Genomic DNA, 23,509 nt, shown 5'->3' on the forward strand with positions numbered 1-23,509 from the left:
GGTAACTCAATTTCCTCTTCAATAAGAGGCAGGATGATAGAGAGTAGTGGTTAAGATTTCGGAAGTTCAAAACCATCTCTGTACTTACTGGCTGTATGACCTCAGTCTATTTATTTAACCTCTTGGTGTCTCAATTTCCTTACCTAGAAAGTGGGGATATTAGTAATAGTATCTATTTCGTAGAGTTTTTATGAAGAACAAATGAATAAGTATTTAAAGCAATATTAGCCTATGGTTAGAGTTGTAAATATAAAAGTTGTGCTATTCTTATATCGTCACCTTTTAGCATGGTACCTTGCAAATGATAGGGGCTTATCATTAAATACTTAACTAGGTTGAATTGCACTTTAAAATCCTTAATGTATTATCTAAGATAACAGAGAGACAGTTATCATTACTTAAGTGAAATTATGATAAGTTGAGTGCTTTTGATATTTGATTAGTATTTCTTTTTCTTTCTCTCAATTCTGTTTTTTTCTTTTCCCAGACTCAAACAGACGTATTACTGGAGGGGCTATGCAACTTTCATTTACTCAGCTCACAATAGATTACTATCCTTATCACAAAGCAGGTAGGTGTAATAACTATGTCTTTAAAAGACGTAAGTCTTACCTCAAAATTATATAGCCAATTTATTTCATTTTGTTTTGTTTTATTATTTAGTGTTTTAGTTTAATTAAATGTTTAAGGAGAAGAGAGAACAAAACATTTGTTACTTTTTTCTCCCAACAGTTTCTTAACCAAGAAAATGTAATTGCCATAGAACATATTCATGCATTTTATATTGAGGTTTATGTAGATTATTAGAAAATATAATTGTTAGAAATAAGCAATATTCTAAATAACTTATTTAAAAAAATTTTAAATCAGAATACAGAGGACGTATATTTGTGCTATTTTGCTGATTGTGACAAAAACAAGTTATTAATATGTTTTGAATTTTTAAGAGATATATCATAAAATTCGAAAAAGATAAAAGGATAACAGCAATTTTTAATCAAGTTGTGGGATTCCAGAAAATTTTTTTTTTTAACTTTTCTGTATTTTCTAAATTTTGTCAATGAATACGATTTAATACGTTCTTTAATAATTAAATATTGGTAGGGTAGTTTTCTCCTAAATAATAAAAACAAATATGTATGTTTATGGCCAAATTGAAACTTTGATGTTCAACCAAGGTTGAGTTCTAGATAGAAGCCCTCCTAGGTTATTTGCTTTTGACATTCTTTCTCTGTATTCTAAGTCTTTTACTCATATTTTCTAGGAATATTAAAATCTATAGTAGGTCAGGCTATAAATTTACTGTAAGATTAAAGAATCCCTTAAGAGAATGAATAAATGTCATTAAAGCATTGCTATAATAGAATAATTGAAAACTGTACATTTTTCAGGCAAATACCTCTTGTTCATTTTACAGGAGATAGTTGCAATCATTGGATGTATTTTAGTGATGCAACCAAAACAAAAAACGGATGGGCCAACGAGTTGTTACATGAATTTGAGTGCAACGTTGAAATGCTAAAACAGGCTGTAAAGGATCATAATGTAGGTTCACCTCCTAAATCCCCAACACATGCCTCTCCCCAGCACACACAAACAGGTATTTTACCTATAACAACATTATGGCATTCCCCTAATATTGTGTGTGTGTGTGTGTGTGTGTGTGTGTGTGTGTGTGTGTGATTTTAATGTATTTTCTGTAAATAAATATTATGTTAAATATCTAAAAATCCTGCACCTCATTCAGATGGTAATAGACTAAAGAAAGTACTTTTAAATAAATATGACCAATTAGAGTAATACCCAGCTAAAATGTTTCAGCTCTTAAATGGCTAGTAGTCTGTCTTTTAAGAAAAAAATGTTTCAGCTCTTAAATGGCTAGTAGTCTGTCTTTTAAGAAGAATTCCAGTCAAAAGTTATTGTATGAAGTATCTTAAATGTGATGTAAGTATGGCTTCTATTTAAAGAATAATCACAAAAAAAATAACAATCACAATAAGTTACATTCCTGTATCAATTTATATATAAAATATTTTCACATATATTATTTTGAGAAATTAGGGTTCATCTATGTTTCTAGTAGTGGTTTTAATAATGGAAGAGTGACTGTTAAAAGTAATTTTGCAAAAAATTGAAAAGAGGTTTTTTCCCATAGAGAAAGACTCATCTCTGAAAGGAATTTCCAAAACACCCTCAGTATTATGTCCACAATCCAAAGCTAAGTTAATGTCTAGTTCACTTGTGGTTAGACTTGCAGATTTCAACATATACCAGGTATGTTTTATTTTTTAAATCTTCTGATAAACACTTTTAATATTTCCCACAAGCAACTTTAGTAATAAAATGAATGCCATCATTTTATTGAAAAATGTGTTGAATGGTTTTGTGAAATGGCTGAGTTACACAGGATAGAAAATAGCAGTTGATTAATTTTAGTTTATATGATTACCCAAAATTAGCAAACTGGGGGGTTAAGAGTAGAGTCCTCCAGGCTGCCAAATATGCACAAAACTTCTGGCACCAGCTGCAAGTTTGGGAGTTACCCTAATGACCTGCAGATTCAAGAGTTCATTAGAAAAACTCACAGGACTCACTGAAATCGGTTATTCTGAGAGTCACATTTATTTTAGGGAAAGAATGTAAGTTAGAACCAACCATAGGAAGAAAGCCTGGAGGGGAGTCTTGGAGGGTAGCAAATGCAGAATTTCTTGTCCTCAGTACACATTAGCACCTGGGCGTGGACACACGGACCTGTACCAATATGCATGAGGTATTGCCCACATAGTTGAACTCAGTGTCTAGTGGTCTGATACCAGGTGATCCAAAGCCTCCGCTCTCTAAGCACAACAAAGGCTATCAAGTGTGGCCAGCCCCACTCTGTCATCTTGTGAGCATGAACTGTCAGTTGTGGTCCCAGGGGTCCACCACGAATAGGAAATTCCAAGTGTTTTGAATTACCTCCCAGGAACCAGGGACAAAAGCCACACCTCTTTGGAGGCCAGATTCCTTGTTGCAAAGTGGTCTTAGTGGAAGATTGATAAGGTACTTTTTTTGCATTATTGAACTACCAAGAATTGACTGTACTGTGATCATAATTTTATAGCTAAGAACTCTGTCTCAGTCGTACTGTCTTATTCCGGTTATAGTCATAAAACATGTCTAAAATCACAATCCATGAGACCAACACAATAGGATATATAACCTATTTTTTAAAAAATAAAGGATTTTAGGTATATAGTATTTGTGAATTGTTCTGGTTTATTTTAATAAGCCTATGCCTTTGAGACTTAACTGTATCTGAAAAGTTTTCAGTTTACTCTGTGATTTTCACCTGGGGCTGATTTTACCCCCAGGAGACATTTGAAAATGTCTGAAGACATAAGTTGATTAGAGCTGGAGGGATTGCTACTGACATCAAGTGGGTGGAGACCAGTGAAGCTGGTAAACATTCTAGAATACACTGGATAGCCCCCTAACAAAGAGTTATCTGGCCCAAAATGTCAGTAGTGCCAATTAAGAGAATCCCTGATTTAACAGTTATTTTCTTACTGTGCAATAGCTGCTTTACTTTCTGTATATAGTGCATCTTATTTTAAGCAGACTTTAAATTATGAGATGTAAATAAATTCATATGGAAATGGGTCAGAGGAATCACTCAGATGGTTGAGGGAGGAATACAGTAAAGAAATCTCACATACACAAAAACGAAACAAAAATAACTGGAAGAAAATAAAATAAGAGTATTCATCCCAATTTGACTAATTTTTTAAACTATTAAAGGATATAAGCTGTTATCTATTAAAATAAGTTGAAACTTTGAGTTGAAAGGATTTGTTTCCATATATGCAGAGAAAAGTTCAAATTAGATAATGTCAGGAACTGACTTAAATTTATAAAGAACATACAAATAGTCAAAAGGTTTAATTAGCAATTTATACGAGAGAAAACATAAATAAACCTTTGAAAAAAATTCCACCTCATATGAGAAATATACGTATTTGTTGAATGAAGGAAAAAGTTAAACCTTGAGATATATCCTTGGGTCTACTAAACAAGTAGAAATATATGAAATTGATAAAACTGTTCATTGGACTTTGGGGAAATTAGTATATGCATTTTTGATATAATTGTAAATTGGCTGTTTTGGAGGGGAGAGTGAAAAAGTATAGCAAGAACCTTAAAAGTAACAGTGTTTTTGGGAAAAATAAGATTCGGCAGAAGCATTTATAGTTGTCTTAATTTTTATTATGTAAACACATGCATAAAATTTACTATCTTAGCCATTTTTCAGCATTGAGGTATAATTGACATAATGTTATTTTCAGGTGTACAACATGATTTGATAGCATAATTAGCCGTTCTTAAGTGTCAAATTCATTGGCATTAAGTATATTCATTCACATTGTTGTGCAACCATCACTGCTATCTATATAATTTTTTATTATCCCAAACTCAAACTGCATATAGATATATTACTTTTCATAATAATAAATTACGATGAAGACTTTTTATAAAGTACATAATGGGGAAGCATTCTTGTCTTGAGGACTTGGATCTGTGTCCTAACTCTATCATTTACTTATTTCTATTATCTTATAGAACTATTCTGTTATTTTAAGGCTCAAAATAATAAGTTTGCTAGTACTACTGTACAAAGTTGATTAAAGAAGTGACAGCTTTCTAAAAGTTGATTGGTATTATTTTAAAATAATTTAATATAAAATTAAATATATGAACTTTGAAATTAACTGTTATTAAATTTTTAGAAGTAGTTTTAAAGCTCGAAGTGATGTCCATGTTTTGTAAGTTCTTTGTAAAGTGTTTATTCAGTATTATATATTTAATTATTCTTTCAGGTCTCTACAGCAGAACAATGTCGTTCTTCTCCCAAAAGTATGATTTCTTGCAATAAAAAATCCCTCTATCTTCCACAAGAAATGTCAGCTGTCTATGTTGAGTTCACAGAATACTACTATCCAGATGGAAAAGATTTTCCAAGTAAGAGAGTTTCATATTTTGTTATTATGTGTCCATTACTTGGGAAGTTTTTTTTTTTTCTTGCTAAGTTTCTGAGTTCCGTAAGTGTGAAATAAATGAAAACATTGTTTTATGTACTCTTATAACATTTTGATTAGTATGTGATTCTAGTATCGCATTTTTACATATCCTTATTATCTGCTCATACGTTCTTTTTCTTCACTAGCTGGTAGCATCCTTGGTGTTGGGAATCATGTAGTAGTCATGTTTCATTTTATCTCTGAAGTTTAACTTATTTTTAGCCTCGGTAGCTGTTTGTTAAATGAAAAAATTGATGAAGTTAGGTTATTTTTAGGATAACACCATTTTTTTTCCTTAGTAAAAATCCATTTACAGTTCAGCTGTTTTATAAAACTATTTAATTAAAAAATGAATAATGGAGTTATTCTTTTAGCTCTAGAGGAATTTTTTGGCTGTTTTTTAACACTCAGGTGTATACTTTGCGCTACTTTTGGCATTTGCCTTTAGTTAGAAACATTGAATTGTGTGAATTTTTGTTTGTAAGCTACTTAAGCTTCATAAAATTAAAATGATTATGCATTTGCATTTCTTAAATATTAAAATATTCTATGCTATTATCTTAGTTCATCTGGGAATTCTTCCAATTAAAATTTGCCTTTGTGTGGTACCTCTTTCATTATTTTAGTTGAAAATCATTGTTGATAAAAAAAGTATATAAATGAAATAGGTCATGTTATTGGAAGCAAAAAAAAATTATGTCCTCTCTTTGAAAGGAAACTGCAAAATACTTTGACCTACTTTGCCTATTTGTTTAATACTGACTTAATATAGGTTTTTAGTTTCAAAGGGAATTACTGATGAACATGCCTCTGTTATTAAAAAGAAGGTATTCTGAAAACTACTTCAGAGAAACATATACTGAACTATGTCTTTAATCTTCATTTGTGGTGACCTTTGGATCTAGTTCTCATCTGTCTTCATGCTTTTCAACAGTCTTCTGTGTATTTCTCATCTGTTTCTCTCTTCTACCTTCCTGACTAAAATGAAGAGAAAGTTAAGACGTTTGCTCAGCACCTTATAAAAAGTAAAGTGGTACCACTGAAAGTCAAGCATGGGTCTTCTAAATTGAAATTAATTTTTTTTAACTATATTACACTGCCTCCCCACGGTACTCACAGCCATTTGTCTGTCATTGATAATTCCATTGTTTCCAGCTCTCTATTCCCACAAATAATTGTTCTCTTTAAATACTGCATCATTGGACTAGTAAATTTTCTTCAAAGTGAAGGCTACTTTCCAGGATTTTTTAGTTCTAAGTTCATTTCTATCAGTTTTATTAGTGTGTGTGAAAAGAATTACAATCCCATTGTATAACTATATATTTTTCCTGATATGAAATTCCTTCCCAGTAGTTAAACTCCAGCCCCCTACATACCTAGGGGTGGAATTGCTAGGTTATATTTAAATGTTTTTAATGTAAATTTTTAATTTAAATTTTCAAATATACACAAAAATAAAGAAGGTAATGCATTGAGTCTCCCTGTACAAGTATTCATTTTCAGTCCTCATATCTTTCTGTTAAGCATTCCAACTTCAAATATATATATAATATTTTTTTAGAACTGTAAACATATGTCCTTTATATTTTTAAAAATGCCTAAAATAAAAAAGTATCCATGAGCCTATAATTTAGAGACAACTTTAAAACCTAAGTGTATTGGTTTGCAAGGACTGCCATACCAAAGGACCAAAGAGTTTCTGTTAAATTTTAATTGGAAGAATTCCTATAGTTTTGTAGGCTGGAAATTGTAGATCCAAATGTCAATTAGGTTTGTTTCCTCAGAGACCTGTGCTTGGTTTGTAGATGGCCATTCTCACACATGGTCTTTCCTCTGTTTCCTAATCTCCTGTATGTCACCTGTCATATTGGACTAAGGCCCACCCATATGAACTCATTTTTACCATAATTCAAACACATTCATATTCTGAGGTATGGGGGCTAGAACTTCTGCAAATCAATTTTGTGGTAACATACAGACTGTAACAAGTACAGTTTTGTTAGTCCTGTTTTTAATGTATATGTTTATTTTACATACTTGAATTCATCCTGTCCTTTTCTTAATAATACGAACATATTCCAGGTTTTTATAAGTCCATTTTAAATATCTTCAATAGCTATATAATAATCCTTCCTTAAGTAAACCTCTGTGAGATTCTGCATATAGAACTTTCCACTGCATAGCACAGCAGTTTCTTCCTTTGTCCCAGATCTGCAGTCAGGTTTCTCCTCTCCTTCTGTGCTCTAGCCTTGGGGACTTCATTTGCTCTCTAGTCCTCTCTCTGGCTGCCATCATCAATCAACTCAATTTATACTTGCGATTTCTTCTCTTTACTTCCATTCCAGAGTGTGATGTGATGACCTCCTCAATATCCTACTTCTCTGCCATTTCCAAAGACAAGCATCTCCACATCCCAGTTGGATGTCTCTGTTGGACTTGAATTGTATCTTTCTGCTTTCATGTCTGTCTTGTATAATAATCTATTAGCCTTTTTTTCTCTGCTTAACATAATCCACAAAATATAGTTGGCATTCAGTGAATCTTTGCTGAAAGAAAATGAATGAATGAATGAATGAAAGCAAAAAAGTCCTATTCAGGACAGTGTTAGGTGCTTTCTCTCTATTGGTATCCTATACCTTTTATTGCCTGCCTTCAATTATTGCAGTCTGAAAGGTCTAGATGTGAATAAATAGGTTTTACTCTGGTAGAAGTAAATAGGCCTGAATTTTTGGAATAAAAGATCATCAGAATGCTCTGAAAATAATAATGGCTTTTATGTTACAAATATATGGATTTCAGGAAGTGATGTATACTCTAATTATAAACATCAATCAAAAAAATTAGTACTTAAACAGTTATCCAACCCCTAAGCATTCTAATACTGAGGTGGAGCTCTGAGAAAGAGCGTGCATTCTTTTGATTATTCAAGGGATCGTTGAGTTTCTACTTTACACCAAGGTTTACAATTAATTGGAAAATAAAACTATGCATGGTCCCTCCTCTTAGGGAGATCTGCCTAGGTTATAATATTCAAAAGAACTTAGTCATTAGACGTGTTTCTCTCATATCAGAGGATTTATATTAAGATGCAGGTAGTAAAAGCCCTTACGGAAATACACAGTTAAGAGCCACAATTTTGACATGATACTTACTAATAAGATAAGCCTCATGGTGACTGTAGCATTAGGAAAAGAAATCTAAATTGTATAGCCTATTTATACAGTTAGTTTTAGATTAAATTATAATTTTTTTCAGTTAGTGAAGCATAGAAAAATGGTTTGTCTATTTAAATGTGTTTGCTATCATCTACATGTATCACTTTAGCATCTGAAAAACTTGATCTCTTTATTAAAAAAGAATAAAACTTGCTTAAAGTATCTTTTCTGTTTTCAGGGAAGATTCAGAACTATCTGCTCATTAAAAATCTTTTTAAATTTTTTTTCTTCACAGTTCCATCTCCCAACCTTTATAGCCAGCTGAATGCACTACAGTTTACTGTGGATGAAAGAAGCATTCTATGGTTAAATCAGTTTCTGCTGGATTTAAAACAGAGTCTTAATCAATTTATGGCTGTATATAAGTTGAATGACAATTCAAAATCTGATGAGCATGTTGATATTCGAATTGATGGCTTAATGCTAAAGGTACCATGTAAACAAGTGGCTGTGATAACAAAATGACTTTTACAGAAGAAAAGTTGACAGCATTGTAATTTCTAGGACATAAGATGGGTGGTTAATATAAATCCACTTCATTGCAATCTTAATTTTTATTTTGAAATTTAATGTTTAATTTTTATTTTCAATTTAAAAAGTTTTAAGAGACACACACTCCACCACCCCCCTTCCTTTTCATTTTTTTCGCTGCTTATCCCTTTGGAGGTAAGTAGTAGAAGTAAAATTTAAATTAGTCATTTTTTTTTTTTACTTACCAGACCTGAGAAAAATTTTTAAGAAGGGTAAGTAATACAGTGAAGCTTTTAAGCTACAGCAGGGTTTTATTTGTTCACATATACTCTGTTATTAATATCCAGAGATAATAGAAAGTTACTTTTTGTTATAGCCAAGTAGTTGTTAATCTGAATTCCATGAATTTTTAAACTTTAAAAGAAGGAAGCTTAAAAAGAAACCCAGCTGGCATAGTATAGTAAATAGAGAATATTTAAAGTTTGTAGGAAGGTAGTTGTTTAAAACAGCTAGTATAGTGTAGTAAATAAAACAAAACTTGAGCATGGATGAAAATTTCAGTTTCTAGATGTGTTGCTGATAGACTAAATCTAGATGGCTTTAATTTCTCCTCTATAAAATGAGGTTAATAATACCGAACAACTGCATTGCAGACATGTTTCAAAGAGCTTCTCAGAGACCTTATGATGTTTAATATAAAGTGACACATAACATTTACAATTGTAATTTAAGACCCAATTATACAATGATTTTTACATTTTCTGAGTGTGGACAATTTTAAAAACAGTCACTTTAAACTCTTTGATGTGAATATTTTGAGGACTTGGGTGAATTGTTTTAGTAAATTGACCTATGTACTCTAAAGTTAACTTTCTTAGTTTTCTCCTAGAAAAGTGATTCTAATGACATCAATCTAGTCATTCCATTTACTCATCCATTCATCCTCCAAATTACTTGGATTTTAATATATCCTATCAAAACAATTCCCTTTTCCTAAATTAGCAGTTTCTTACATATACTCAGAGCATAGTAAGCATTTAGTAATATTGATTTGATTCAGTTTTGTTCTTTTATGATGTATGCAAATACATATGTATGTTATGTACATTAGTCATTATGTGTTGTTTTTTTTAAGTTCTCTTACTGGTTTTTCATTTTAGTTCCTTTCACTCAACTTAATAAAAAGACTTGGGGGAAGAGAGTATTTTATGTCTGGGTAGAAAACTAATATTTTGGCAAAAGTGTAAAGAAGGTTTCCCTAGCTAAGTCATGTTCGTCATGATTTTATCTTCAAGATGTATGAGTCTGTAAGTCAGACTAATGTTTTTTCTCTTCTAGTTTGTCATTCCTTCTGAAGTGAAATCTGAATGTCATCAAGATCAGCCACATGCAGTTTCTATTCAGAGCTCTGAAATGATTGCCACAAATACAAGGCACTGTCCAAATTGTCGACATACTGATCTAGAAGCTTTGTTTCAAAACTTCAAAGATTGTGATTTCTTCAGTAAAACTTATACCAGCTTCCCCAAATCTGGTGACAATTTTAATGTTCTGCATCCAATTTTCCAGAGACATGCTCATGAACAGGATACCAAAATGCATGAAGTTTATAAAGGAAATATTACTCCCAAGTTGAATAAACACACTCTTAAAACTGCTGCTGCCACAGATGTTTGGGCTGTGTACTTTTCTCAATTTTGGATAGATTATGAAGGGATGAAAAGTGGAAAAGGACGACCAATAAATTTTATAGATTCATTCCCTCTTTCCATTTGGATCTGTCAGCCAATAAGGTATGCAGTGTCACAAAAAGAGCTGCAGACTTGCAATCAGGTATCTCTAAATACATCACAAAGTGAATCTAGTGATCTGACAGGCCGACTGAAGCGGAAAAAGCTCTTGAAGGAGTATTATAGTACAGAGTCTGAGCCCTTGACAAATGGTAGTCAGAAATCTTCAGATTCATTTTTAAGATTTTCCTCTTCATCATCAGATGCAGATATTCATGTTCTGGTTCACATTCATAAACATGTCAGTATGCAGATCAATCACCACCAGTATCTACTCCTGCTTTACCTCCATGAGTCACTTATTCTGCTTTTAGAGAACTTAAGGAAAGATGTAGAAGCTGTGACTGGCAATCCTGCTAGTCAAACATCCATTTGCATTGGAATTTTACTTAAAAGTGCAGAAGTAGCTCTTTTGCTACATCCAGTGGATCAAGCAAATATTCTTAAGTCTCCTGTTTCTGAAAATGTGAGCCCACTGGTCCCTGATGATTTGCCAACAGAAAATGAACAATTTTTGTCTTCAAAGAGAAAACAAATTAGTGATGGTATAATTAAAATTAGAAGTGTTACTCTTAATCATATGTCAGACAACAGATCTATGAGTGTTGATCTTAGCCATGTCCCTTTGAAAGATCCTTTGCTTTTTAAATCAGCTAGTGATACAAATCTGCAAAAAGGTATTTCGTTTCTGGATTATTTATCAGATAAAAATTTAGGGAAAATAAGTGAAGATGAAAGTAGTGGAATTGTTTGCAAAACTGGCTCAGGAGAAATTGGATCAGAAACAAGTGACAAAAAGGATTCATCTTACACAGATTCAAATAGTATCTTAACCTATGGAGAAGATTCAAGTATGTTGTCATTTGATAATGATGGTAATCAAAATATACTTTCAAATAGTTTAACTGGTAAAGGAAGTGAAACTATAGAGTCAATCTTTAAAGCTGAAGATTTGCCTCCAGAAACAGCTTTACTCTCTGAGAACCTGGATATCAGTAAGGAAGAAGTACCCACAACTAGACCACTTAAATTCCAGTCATCTTTAAGGTAACAACATACTATTGGAATTTTGTGGAGGGAGTTTCATTTTGGGGTGTGTGTGTGTGTGTGTGAACATATTTTGTTTTTGGACAGAAAATCTTCTGACAAAACATGGTATTGTTAGAATTAACACATGGACAAGTAGGTTTTTCAAATATGAAAACACTTGCAATCATAAGTTAGTCACGAGGATGAAAGTACAGCATAGAGAATATAGTCAGTAGTTCTTAACATCTTTTTATTTTGACAATAACTACACTAGTTGGGGTGAGGATTTAATGTATATTACTGAAATCGTGTTGTCTACTTGAGACCAATATAATGCTGTACATCAGCTATACTTCAATAAAAAGTTTTTTAAGTAAAATAAAAAGTATTTAAACTTACTGAATAAAAATTTTAGATTAAAAAATAATTTATATATATGTTCATACTTACATAATTTAAAAAGTTGTGGGTACTGTAATTTTTTGTTAGAAGTGTTTTTTAGAAATAACTTTTTCCATATGTGTAATGTTTTTCTAATAAAATAACTGTTTGTTGACAGTGGAAAGCCTAAAGAACCTTGCCCAACCATGGCTCCTCTCTGTGTTTCTTATAATAAGAACATGAAAAGAAGCTCCTCACAAACCTCACTGGACACCGTTTCACTTGACAGTATGATATTGGAAGAGCAGTTGTTAGAAAGTGATGGAAGTGACAGTCACATATTTTTGGAAAAAGGTAATGCAATACAGTTTAAGAATCCATATTATATACAAATCTTGAAAGTGACAGTTAAGTATTTTTAGTTATATTCAATAGCTAATTACAGTCCCCAAAAGACATTACTTGTGCCCATATACACACAATACAAAAGCATTGTTATCTAACTTTCAAATGGTTGCTCCATTGCTTCTTTTAACCAGGTATTCCTTCCTTATTATGGCTTACATCCAGCAATTATTTGTATATAGTCATTTAAGATCATAATGCAGACAACATTAAAGCTTCTAGCCTGTAACTCAGAGATTCCTGTGACTGGAATTTTGATTAGGTGGGCTTAATTTGCATGGTGAATTCCCAATTATGTGGTTCTATGACTAGCATTTTCTAGTCTGGATTATTGATTCCCATAACCAGGATTCTTTCACGTGCTTAATTATATATCATAGGATTGTATGATTCCCCAATTTTATTCTGAGACAACTGTACTCAGTAAAGACCACTAAGAATGACAGAAAGTATTAGATACATGCCCATCACTAAGGCACTAGAGACTGTGAACAGAAATAAAAGCATGGACCATTCAGAGACTAGTTAGCACAGACACTGAAACATAAGAGACCAGAGGCAAATATAAATTGCTTTGTGCGTGATTTACCAATAGGGCAATAAGCCTTTTGATGCAGTTGAAAACAGCTTAGGTAAGGAAAGGCTTCATAGCTTCAGAAATTGAAGCTTAAATTAGTATATAGTCAGAAAGTAACAGAGGCACATTTGAAACTCAGTTTGTCTTACTTAAGAGCCTAAGCTTTTGGTGAACCAGTATGCTAAACTAGCTCCCCAACCTAGGGATACGATTACCATATGTAAACAAAAAGCCAGTAATTCAATCCTGTTACTGGCAATTCATAGCAATCTCCTTTCCTTCAAACTCTACAGTTAAGTGTAGAAGAGGTACTGATAGAGATCATGAAAATCTATGCCAGATTCTCAGGTAGCCTTATTGCCTGGTTCCCCTACCTCCTTTGTGGCTTAAGGGCCAATTTAACAGAGGATTTCTGTTCTAAGATCAAAATACACTTCAACAAGAGTATTCCTGTAGAAAATATTCCTACTTATTCTCAGAAAAACAAAAGAATTTTATTATTTCTAAAAATTAAACAAAACTGACCGCTCATTGTAGGAAACTTGGAAAATGCAGTAGTCCCCCTTCATCTACAGGGGATATGTTCGAAGACCCCCAGTGAAAGTCTGAAACCATGGATAATACTGAATCCTATATATATATATATATACATATGCTATGTTTTTTCCTATACATACATAACTGATAAAGCTCAATTTATAATTAGTCACAGTAAGATATTAACAATAACTATTAGTAAAATAACATTTATAACAATATACTGTAATAAAAGTCACATGACCATCGTCTCTCCCCAAATATCTTACTATACTGTGTACTCACCTTTCTTCTGATGATGTGAGATGAGAAAATGTCTATGGGATGAGATAAGTGAGATGAATGACGTAGACATTGTGATGTAGCTTGAGGTCACTGTTAACCTTCTGACGCTGTGTCAGTCCCCCGTGCTTCCGGACCGCAACTGACTGTGGGTAACTGAAGCTGTGGAAAGTGAAACTGTCGATGAAGCTATATATTCCTGGTTCTCCTGAATCGCAACGATTTTCTTTGTCAGAATAATTGATTTTCATTAGGAAAAGACTCTTGTGTTTTGTTTTCTGATTTTACGAGAAATATGAATACTTTTTCATTGTAGAGAAAAATAAAGTATGATGGAAATATCAAGAGTAAAAATGTGCTAAAATATATATACCAACATATATATGTTTACATTGTGTGTGTATATATATGTGTGTATATATATATGCACACAGATATGTGTAAACATACACACACATATATAAATACGTAGAAAACGGTCTAGAAGTATATGTACCACAAGTTGATGGTTATTTCTGGAGTGGAAAATGGTATCAAGCACAGAGTAAGGGTGGTATTAAAATGATACCTTCAATTTTTACCCCACTAAAGGCTCCTAACTAGTCTACCCACCTCTATTCTTGTCAATTTCCAGTTAATTCTTTGTTCCATAGGCAGAGCACTCTTCTAAAAATGTAAACACTGTCATGTTGATTTCCATCTTTAATCCTGATAACTTCTCACTGCTATAGGCTGTTTTAAAACCTTAACATTACTGACAATGCTCTGTCGATATGACCCCACTTAACTTTTCTGCTATTTTACTACATGCTTACTATACTTCATATGTACTATAGTATATTTCAGTCTTTCTGTCATTTTCTTCACTGTGACAAACTCTTTTCCACCTCAGGGTCTTAGTACCTGTGCCTAGAATGCCCTTTTTCTTTCTGGTTGCCTCAGCTTAAATATTATCTCATCAGGGAAGCCTTCTTAACCCCTGACTGTGTTAGGAACCCCTTTTGAAATGGGAATTTGTTATCTCCTTATACCACAATTATATTTATATTCATCTTCCCTGGCCCTAAAAAATTGATTTTATTCATTCAATAGATAATACACTGAGTACCTGCTGTGTTGTCAGGCACTGAATTAGAAGCTGATTATATAGTAGTAAATATTTTAAAAATTGAGGCTGTGTTTTGTATGTCTTTGGCTTTTCTAATTTAACTTTTCTAGTTATTCACTTTTTGGCATTTTTAAGAAGTACTAATCTGTGAGACAAAATTTTTTTTAATTGTTTTTTTCCACAAAGAGTTCAAGAAATACTGAAATACAGCACATTGAGATTTTAAGGCAAGTAGATAAGGATGGAAAATGATTACTTTGATAATAGTGGCATTAACTTCACATAGAAGATAGTTAGAAGTTACTGTAGGATACTGAGAAGGGAAATGATTTTTGTATTATTTCAGGTATTAAAAAGAACTCAACTACAAATTACCAGAGCCCAGCAGAGAGTGCAAATGCCAATGCAAACCTACAGAGTTATGATGAAGCCTCTCCAGATGCCATTAGTACAAATTCAGAGGGTGCTCAAGAAGATCGTGATGACCTGGTAATCATTGCAGAGAAATTCAGTAGAGAATTGCCACCGACTTTATCTCATATGCAATATGTACACATTTTTTAAGACATTATATATAAAATAAATTGACTTGGATGGTGGGTGATTCACTTTGCTCTTTCCAACTCTTGAAAATTTTACTTCCCTCTTACTGGATTTTTTTTTTCTTTGTATTTAGGAGGGGAAGTTCTGTTTTTATATTTTTCCATGTTTTAGTTTTTGTCCTTTATTTTAGCTCCATGTAAATACACTTGGAAAAAAATTGGTCGTAAGAATGGTAGTCAGTCCTTATGAGGGGCTTTCTATAAAATAAATATGTTACTGGTTTATTTTAAGCCCCCCTCACCCATGAAATAATTTTCTGGATAACTTAAAAAGCACATTCAACTTTTAGTGAAAATAATTTCACTTGGAAATGTCACTGATGAATCTTTGTGACCCTAAAAAGTTCTTAACTGAATAGGAAGAAAATAAGCTAAGGTTTTTCACTATATATAAAAACCACAATTCTGTCGATCACAAGTATATTTTTAGTTTACTAGGTCATGATTGTAATTTTAGAGGTTATAGCAGTTTCCTGTATTATATATTGAATTTTATTTTTAATTACTTGGTATATACTAATATTATTTATGCAATCATTATTAGATGTCAGTTGTGGTGTTTAAAATTACTGGTGTTAATGGGGAAATTGACATCCGAGGGGAAGATACAGAAATCTGTCTTCAAGTGGACCAAGTGACTCCAGATCAGTTAGGCAATCTCAGCCTTCGGCATTATGTTTGTAATCGTCCAGTAGGTAAGACTTTAATATAATTTAAACTTAGTTTGTTTTTTATACACATGACTCATCAGCAGTCCTATCTTTGATATAAATGAATTCATTTATTTGTTCTTTTAGATTACGTTCCTTACAGCATTTTGATTACTAGAAATATAGTGTGTGGAAGACATGTTCTCTAATTTTTTTTTTCTTTCTGCTGTTGAAAAGTTCCATATTTTACTTTTTTAGTCTTCCCATTCTTTGAGATAATAAGCCTTAAAAAACTGAGCTCCTTTCTATATAAAAAGAGTGAAAAAGTAATCCTAGAAGATCAAACTTAATTCCACACTAGAATAAATATCAATTTCTATATTCTATTATTTTGCTTATAAGCAAACATTTCCTGAGTCTGGTATGATACTTGGTATTTGGAAAAATCATGTATTCTGTTCTAATAGACCTTCATTCTACTAAGATCAACACATTCACTTGAACATAGAGGAATATAAGCAGTAAAACATGTAGTATATGAAGGGGAAATCACATTAAACCATACCTTTTTTCAAAGTTGATATGGAGTTACCACGGTTTTCAGTCATTTGAAGAAATGAATTTATGAATATACTTGTTAAGAACCTAAAATGACAATGTTCAGTTTTTTTGTATCTTTTAAAAAGTCACTGAGCGGCGATACTTTGCTGTACTTACAGAATGCTCTCTCTGATACATACCATGTTGAAATACGTACAGTCCCACTTGATGTCAAAGAAATATGCTATTACCTCACACCCTGCGAATTGCAAGTAAATGTGCCATTTGCCCATAAACCAGCATAGTAGAAAAAAATTAGCTCCTAGATTTTTTCTATGTGTGGGCCTTGCAGTTTATAATATATCTGCTAAAAAATTTCAAGAGGTTTACATTAGCAGGTGTAAATCCCAAGTGCATGCAAAATGGAGGAAGCTAGGCATATACTTGGGAAGGGTTCATAGGGCACAAAAATGAAAAAAATGATTGAATATAATATTTCAAAACCTCGACCTTGTTCTTTATCCAACCCAGACACTTCAAATTGTATACTCTTAGATTATTTACAGTTGTACATTTTGTTTCAACTATTTTTTTATAGCTCTGTGTTCTATTACTCTGTTTCATGTTGTTACTAACTGAAGAAATCATTTTGAAATGGGTTATATAGTTGGTGCTGTCCAGTGCCTTATTTTTTTTCCAACTGTCTTAGTTGTTTTGAAGATAAACAAAAAAACAAGACAAGAAAGGAAAAGGAAGGGGAAGGGGGTAAGCAGAAAAAGAATAATTTAGGTTGCACATTTCAAACATTAAAAGCTATATGAACAAAGATAGTATCTGATCTACAGTTTAAATATACTGATGTTACTCTGACATGAACAATTAAAATTGTGAAGTTGATTTTGCTTTTCTACGATGTATGGATTTTGGATTCCTTTAATAGGAAGACTTAATATAATTGTTTCATGGCATAAGAGACAGAAGACAGGAGTGATTTTTTACTTGATTTTGTTCTTATTTCTGCTCCAAATAAATACTTGTTTTCTTTGAAATTATTGCTGTCTCTCAGCTTCCTGGACAGGGAGAAAGAGAGAGAGAGAGAGAGAGAGTGTGTGAGTGTGTGTATACATACACATACACATACACAATAGATATGCAAATACATAGATAAAAGGCAAAATAAAGTCACATTTCCCAAGTTGTTTGTTTCTAAAAAAAAAGAATGAAATACACAAGTCAATCAACTCTTGTTTTTCTTGATGTAGGTCGAACACTATCTAACCATTGTCAGTTTGTGGCTGTTTCCTTTACCTTCTATTTTTAAAAAAAAATCTGTGTTTCTAATTGTTTAAAGAATTCTTTGGAATTTTATTTGAATTCTTATTGGATCTGTATTATTTATTTATTTTGTATGTTAATAAGTAGTACTGACATTAAGTATCATTGTGAATCTTAATTAACAATTACAGAAACAACTCTTCCCCTTGAGTTGTATAGGGAGTTCTATCCTTGGTACATAAATATATGTATCGCTAATTTCTTGTCCTCCCTCTCCTCTCAAACGTATACATCTGACTTCTGTAAGACTAAAGTATTCATATCTGTGCTGAGGGAAAACAAGCATCTTTCTATCATGAATTTAATTAGTGGCATCTTCTTATGAGGACCTTTGGAATAGATAACTTTGATACCTCAGTAACTGAAACAGCTTTGCCTTTCTAGAACAATTAGTTTGTTTTCAACTCATGGGTTCTATGAATTACAAAATGACTATTTTTCTCTTTGCTGCTATGAAGCTCATTTTCGTCCTCCTTTGGCACTGTAAATAAAATTTTGAATTAATAACTTTGCCATCTATCTTTACCTTTTTCCTTCCATCCTCTTCCATTGCTTGCTTATATTTTATCTGATTACACCATGTGCATGTTGTTTCCTATTCTTTTTTGGAGCTAGGTAATGTAAAATAAAATAGTTGCCAATTCACTTCAGTGGTTCCACTAGGAACTATTCTTTTTGAAATTAGATATTCTATAGGTACTTTATTGAAATTTTAAAATTTGCTTTGAGACTCAAGTATTTATATCTCTGTAAGCCACCTCAAATTTTTTTTCAGAACAAGGCCAAAGCATAAATAAATACTTATATTTTCTTTGCTGTAATTTCAGCTATAAGATAATGTAATAGCAGCAATTTAATGAGGTCTTCTCTATTTACTTTTCCAATTGTTTAAGGACCCAATTTTAATAAGGAAGATGCAAAGCTTCAGGCTTTTGTTACTTCTTGAGAAATGGCTTTAGAGTCAACTTTGAATTCATTGGCTGTTCCTCTACCACAGTTGTCCATTATATTACAAGTGTGTAGATAGATACATACTCAAACACACTCTATAAATTTCTGAGGTATACAATATAGATTCGTATCATGGAATGTTTATTCATGTTACCAAAAAATAGAAAATAATAGAAACATATATAGACAAGTCAATGCTATTATAGATTATTATAATCTATAAAAATTTAAATCAGGGTTGTGTGTGGTATGTTGTATATGTACTGCAAATACTATTTAAATTTAGGGCAAATATTAAAACTTTATCATTGCTTTAACATTATACAAAGTGACAATACCCTCTTACAGTTAATCGAGACTGATTTGAGTAGTGCTACAAAGTTACAATATTTGTGTTCTTTTTCCATAGGTTCAGTTCATAAATCTGTAATTCATTCCAAATCCTGTCCTGAGATTACACTGAGATTTGAAAGTGGACCTGGTGCTGTAATACACTCTTCGCTTGCAGAAAAAAATGGATTTCTGCAATGCCATATAGACAACTTTAGCACTGAGTTTCTTATATCTTCTCTTATGAACATTCAACATTTTTTGGAAGATGAAACTGTTGCAACAGTGATGCCAATGCAGATACAAGTTTCTAACACAAAAATAAATTTAAAGGTATGTTAAAAAATGCTTTCATATTTCACATTATAAATGTTCACTTTGCCTTCCTGCACTTTGATTCTTGTCTAAGAATACGCTTTCTCTATGATATACTCTATCAGCATTTATTGAAATGAATTTGTGGGTCTTTGTGATGAGTGATGTCAAGATCCTTCTTAGAAATTAGAAAATATTAGAATAAGGCAGTTTTCCTACTGTATCATCTAAAGCATCTAAAAAGATTTCTAACTCATTTCTTGACTGAGTTAATATTTGTTAGGAAATGATTATTTTAATTTTATCATTTAATAACAGCCTTTCCTCTTTCCTGTAGGATGATAGCCCTCGTAGTAGTACAATATCCCTTGAAACAGCTCCTGTAACTGTTCATATTGACCATCTTGTGGTAGAGAGAAATGATGATGGCTCTTTTCATATCAGAGGTATATATGAAAAACAATTTAAATAAACACTATGAATTTTTAAATTAAATTCTATTTGCTGATTGTTTTTAACTCATTTTTTATTTTATATGGATGTACATATGTACTGGTATGTGATTCAGGAGAACTTTCAGTGCATTGTAATAAAAGATCATCTGTGTTTTGACCTCTACCTTGGAAATAACTCACCTACAATTGATTTAGTATCTATTCTACAAGTGTGTTTTGAATGGTAGTAAGAGAGGCTTTCACAGTCTTACATGTCTTCTAATTTTGCTTGGGTCTCTTCATCTCTTTCTTAGGTATATTTTCCACCGTTCTTTTATGTGTACTTAACCAATCACCTGTTAATACCCTGTAATGGAATTTGTTTTGCGCTTTTCCATCTCCACATTCTTACTCACCTTGCTATTTTTCAGTAATTGTTTGTTCCCTTCCAAGGTTATCTTAAGCTTCCATTCACTAAACCCTTCTCTGTAACCTGGTGTGACTTATAATTCCTAGGTACTTATTCTTTATACATTAGTTACTCATTGCTGTGTATTTAGTTCTGCATTAATATTTGTATCTCCATTCTAACAAAATTTGTAAGATCTCTAGTATAAGAACTATATTTTATAATACAGGCGGAGTAGTGGAAAGGGCTTGAGTCAGTAGACTTACTTGTATAGTTTTCACTTTGCTAGTAGCTGCTAGAGTATGAAATTAGAGCAACTGATAAATGGATCTATTTTATCTATCAAAATCTAATGAAATGACATAAAAATATGTTAAATGAAGAATAAAGCCATAATAGTACTGCAAAAGAAAAATACATCCCATCGGTGAGTCAAAAATTCTTAAAAGAGCACAACCAAAGAGCAAACCAAAGAGGGAAAACCAGAAAGATCTGTTTAGATCCATGAAAGAGAGGACTATTGTTGAAGTAGGAGCAGTTTGTGGAGGACTCTTAACTGAAGTCTTCCCCTCTGGGGCTTGGGACCAACTAATGCAAACACAGAAATCAGGCCAACAAAGACTAAAATGTCAGCTTTGTTACTAATAAACAGTAGAGAAGATAACTTAGGTGTGAGAAGACAGGTTTCCTGTAAGGCTCTCCCAAAATCTTTAGACCCCAAAACTGCAGGTTTGTCTTACAGAGAAAGCAGAACAGAATGCACTCTTTTTGCAGACAAGGCTTATACCAAAGTGAGAAGAGACTGAATTACATACATGTAGTTCCTTTACTAAATACATTTGTCAGGTAAGTCATAACCTTCTCCCCTGTGAAGAAGTGGAAAAGGGGGCCAAGAGAATCCAGGAGAACTACTCAAGGGAAGTTCCTCCTCAAAAACAGGAGAACTCTTCCCATCAGGATGCTGAGATTAGAATGGATCCTTGAGGCAATAGGGTGAATAATCTAGGCACTTCCTTTTGAGACCATTTCCTGCACTCATACCAAGTAGCATGCTTCTGTAGGGTTTGCATATACACTAAAGCATTGAGGGCATATTCTAGAGCTGCTCAGCCCCAGGAAGGAAATGATTCCACACCTAGTTAACAAACATGGTATCTCTCACCCAGCAGCACAACCTCTTCTGCCCCCACAATCACTGGACATTAATTATGGCCATAGAAACATCCCTAGTCAAGAAAAGGGGATTAAACAAAAATCCAAAAGATTCTCAAACATTTGAGGAAAACAGTACCAGACAGCATTCATGATTGCAAACACACTCACTCCCTAGCTAATTGGGTAGAGAGGACCTTTTAAAAAGATACTGGAATGGAATAGAATTGAGAGTCCAGAAATAAGCCCATATACATTTATGGCTAACTAATTTTTGACAGTGGTGCCAATAAGGGCACAAATGGGGCTGAAGCTACTAGGTGTCCACATGAATATAGCTGGAGTTCATCCCTGTAACATCCACAAAAATTTACTCTGCATGGATCGAAGACCTAAATGTAAGAGGTGAAAACTGTAAAACTCTTAAAACATGAAGGTCAATCTTAATGACCTTGGGTTAGGCAAATCCTTGTCAGCTACCACACCGAAAGCACAAATAACAAAAAAAATGAATAAATGAATTGGACTTCATCAAAATTTAAAACTTTTGTGTCTCAAATGATACTATCAAGAAAGTGAAAAGACAGTCCCCAATATGGGAGAAAATATTTATAAGTCATATATCTGATAAGGGACTGGTACACGGGCTATATAAACAGCTCTTATAACCCAATACTATAACCCAATTTAAAAATGGGCAAAGGATCTGAGCAGATATTTCTGCGTACAAGATATTCAGATGGCTAATAAGCACGTGAAAAAACATGCTTGACATCATTAGCCGTTATGGAAATCTAAGTGAAATACCACTTCAAACCCACAAAGATGTCCTATCAAAAAGACGGATAATGACAAATCGTAGGAGGATATGGAGAAATTGGAACCCTCCTACCTTCCTGGGATTGTAAAATGGCGGAGATGCTTAGGAAATAGTTTGGCAGTAACTCAGTTAAACCCAGTTACTTGTGACCTTGCAATTCCACCCAAGAGAAGTAAAAACACGTCTACATAATAGTTGACAGCTGTAATATTCATGATAGCCAAAAAGTGGAAACACCCCAAACGTCATTATGCTATCAACAGGCAATGAAAAGCCACACAATCTAAGGTTATTCAGCAATAAAAAGAATGAAATACTGAAACCTGTTACAACGTGGAAACTTTGAGAACATTCCGCAAAGTGAAATAAGTCAGTTACAAAATAACAGGTATTATATGACTCCATTTATATGAAATGCCCAGAATAGGCAAATCCATATAGACATAAAGTAAATTAGTGATTGCCTAGGGCTGGTCTGTTAGTGGGTGTGGGAAGGACTGGAAAGGTATGAGGAGAGACTGCAAATAAGTAAGTGGGCTTTGAGGGTGATGAAAGTGTTCGAACAGTGAATGTGGCTTGATGGTTGTACCATTGATGAACAAACTGAAAACCATTGGATCATGCACTTTAAATGGATGAATGGGGCATGTGAATTATTTTTCAGTAAAGCTGTTGAGAAGTAAAAATGTAGTTTTAGAACCGTGGGTAATCTGGGGAACTAGTCTCAAGGCTTACCTTCCAGGACCCATGCCCCAAATAAGAGTACAGCATAATCTGGTGTTACGGGAAAGACTGCTGCCTGTCAGTGGACATTGACTTTATAGTTTGCACTTAACTATCATTATTGCCCCATAAATTCAACTTATACTTCAGCTGCTGCAGTTAACACTATTTCATTTCAGCTTTTATATTAGAACTTGAGCTTGCAGCTCAGGTTCACTTCCCTTCTCTTCTCTTCTCCTGTCATCCATGTCTGAGGGAAATCTAGAGTGAGTGCAATTTGAATGCCAGTATCTAGGTCACATGCATGGAAAGGAATCTGGGAAGTTCAGTAGTATTTTCCACATTTACTAAAGGAAGCAAATTTTACTCCCCATAAAACTCAAAATATAAAATTCA

General features: G+C 33.0%; 1 protein-coding gene across 5 annotated transcripts in view; it reads left to right on the top strand.

The window, feature by feature from the left end:
- BLTP3B (bridge-like lipid transfer protein family member 3B) overlaps positions 1 to 23,509 on the top strand; it is a 94,938-nt gene that overhangs the window by 55,966 nt on the left and 15,463 nt on the right. For 4 of the 5 annotated variants that reach the window (XM_036891585.2, XM_036891587.2, XM_036891588.2 and 1 more), the window contains 11 exons: positions 488 to 571; positions 1,418 to 1,600; positions 2,156 to 2,274; positions 4,857 to 4,998; positions 8,508 to 8,701; positions 10,082 to 11,580; positions 12,122 to 12,297; positions 15,199 to 15,341; positions 15,999 to 16,149; positions 19,340 to 19,593; positions 19,913 to 20,021. In XM_036891585.2, coding sequence (XP_036747480.2) covers positions 488 to 571; positions 1,418 to 1,600; positions 2,156 to 2,274; positions 4,857 to 4,998; positions 8,508 to 8,701; positions 10,082 to 11,580; positions 12,122 to 12,297; positions 15,199 to 15,341; positions 15,999 to 16,149; positions 19,340 to 19,593; positions 19,913 to 20,021 — 3,054 coding nt within the window. The remainder of the gene's footprint in view (positions 1 to 487; positions 572 to 1,417; positions 1,601 to 2,155; positions 2,275 to 4,856; positions 4,999 to 8,507; positions 8,702 to 10,081; positions 11,581 to 12,121; positions 12,298 to 15,198; positions 15,342 to 15,998; positions 16,150 to 19,339; positions 19,594 to 19,912; positions 20,022 to 23,509) is intronic. The other variant, XM_057486480.1, reaches the window with a different exon arrangement.

This window comes from Manis pentadactyla, chromosome 10, assembly GCF_030020395.1.
Source record: "Manis pentadactyla isolate mManPen7 chromosome 10, mManPen7.hap1, whole genome shotgun sequence".
NCBI classification, from domain to species: domain Eukaryota; kingdom Metazoa; phylum Chordata; class Mammalia; order Pholidota; family Manidae; genus Manis; species Manis pentadactyla.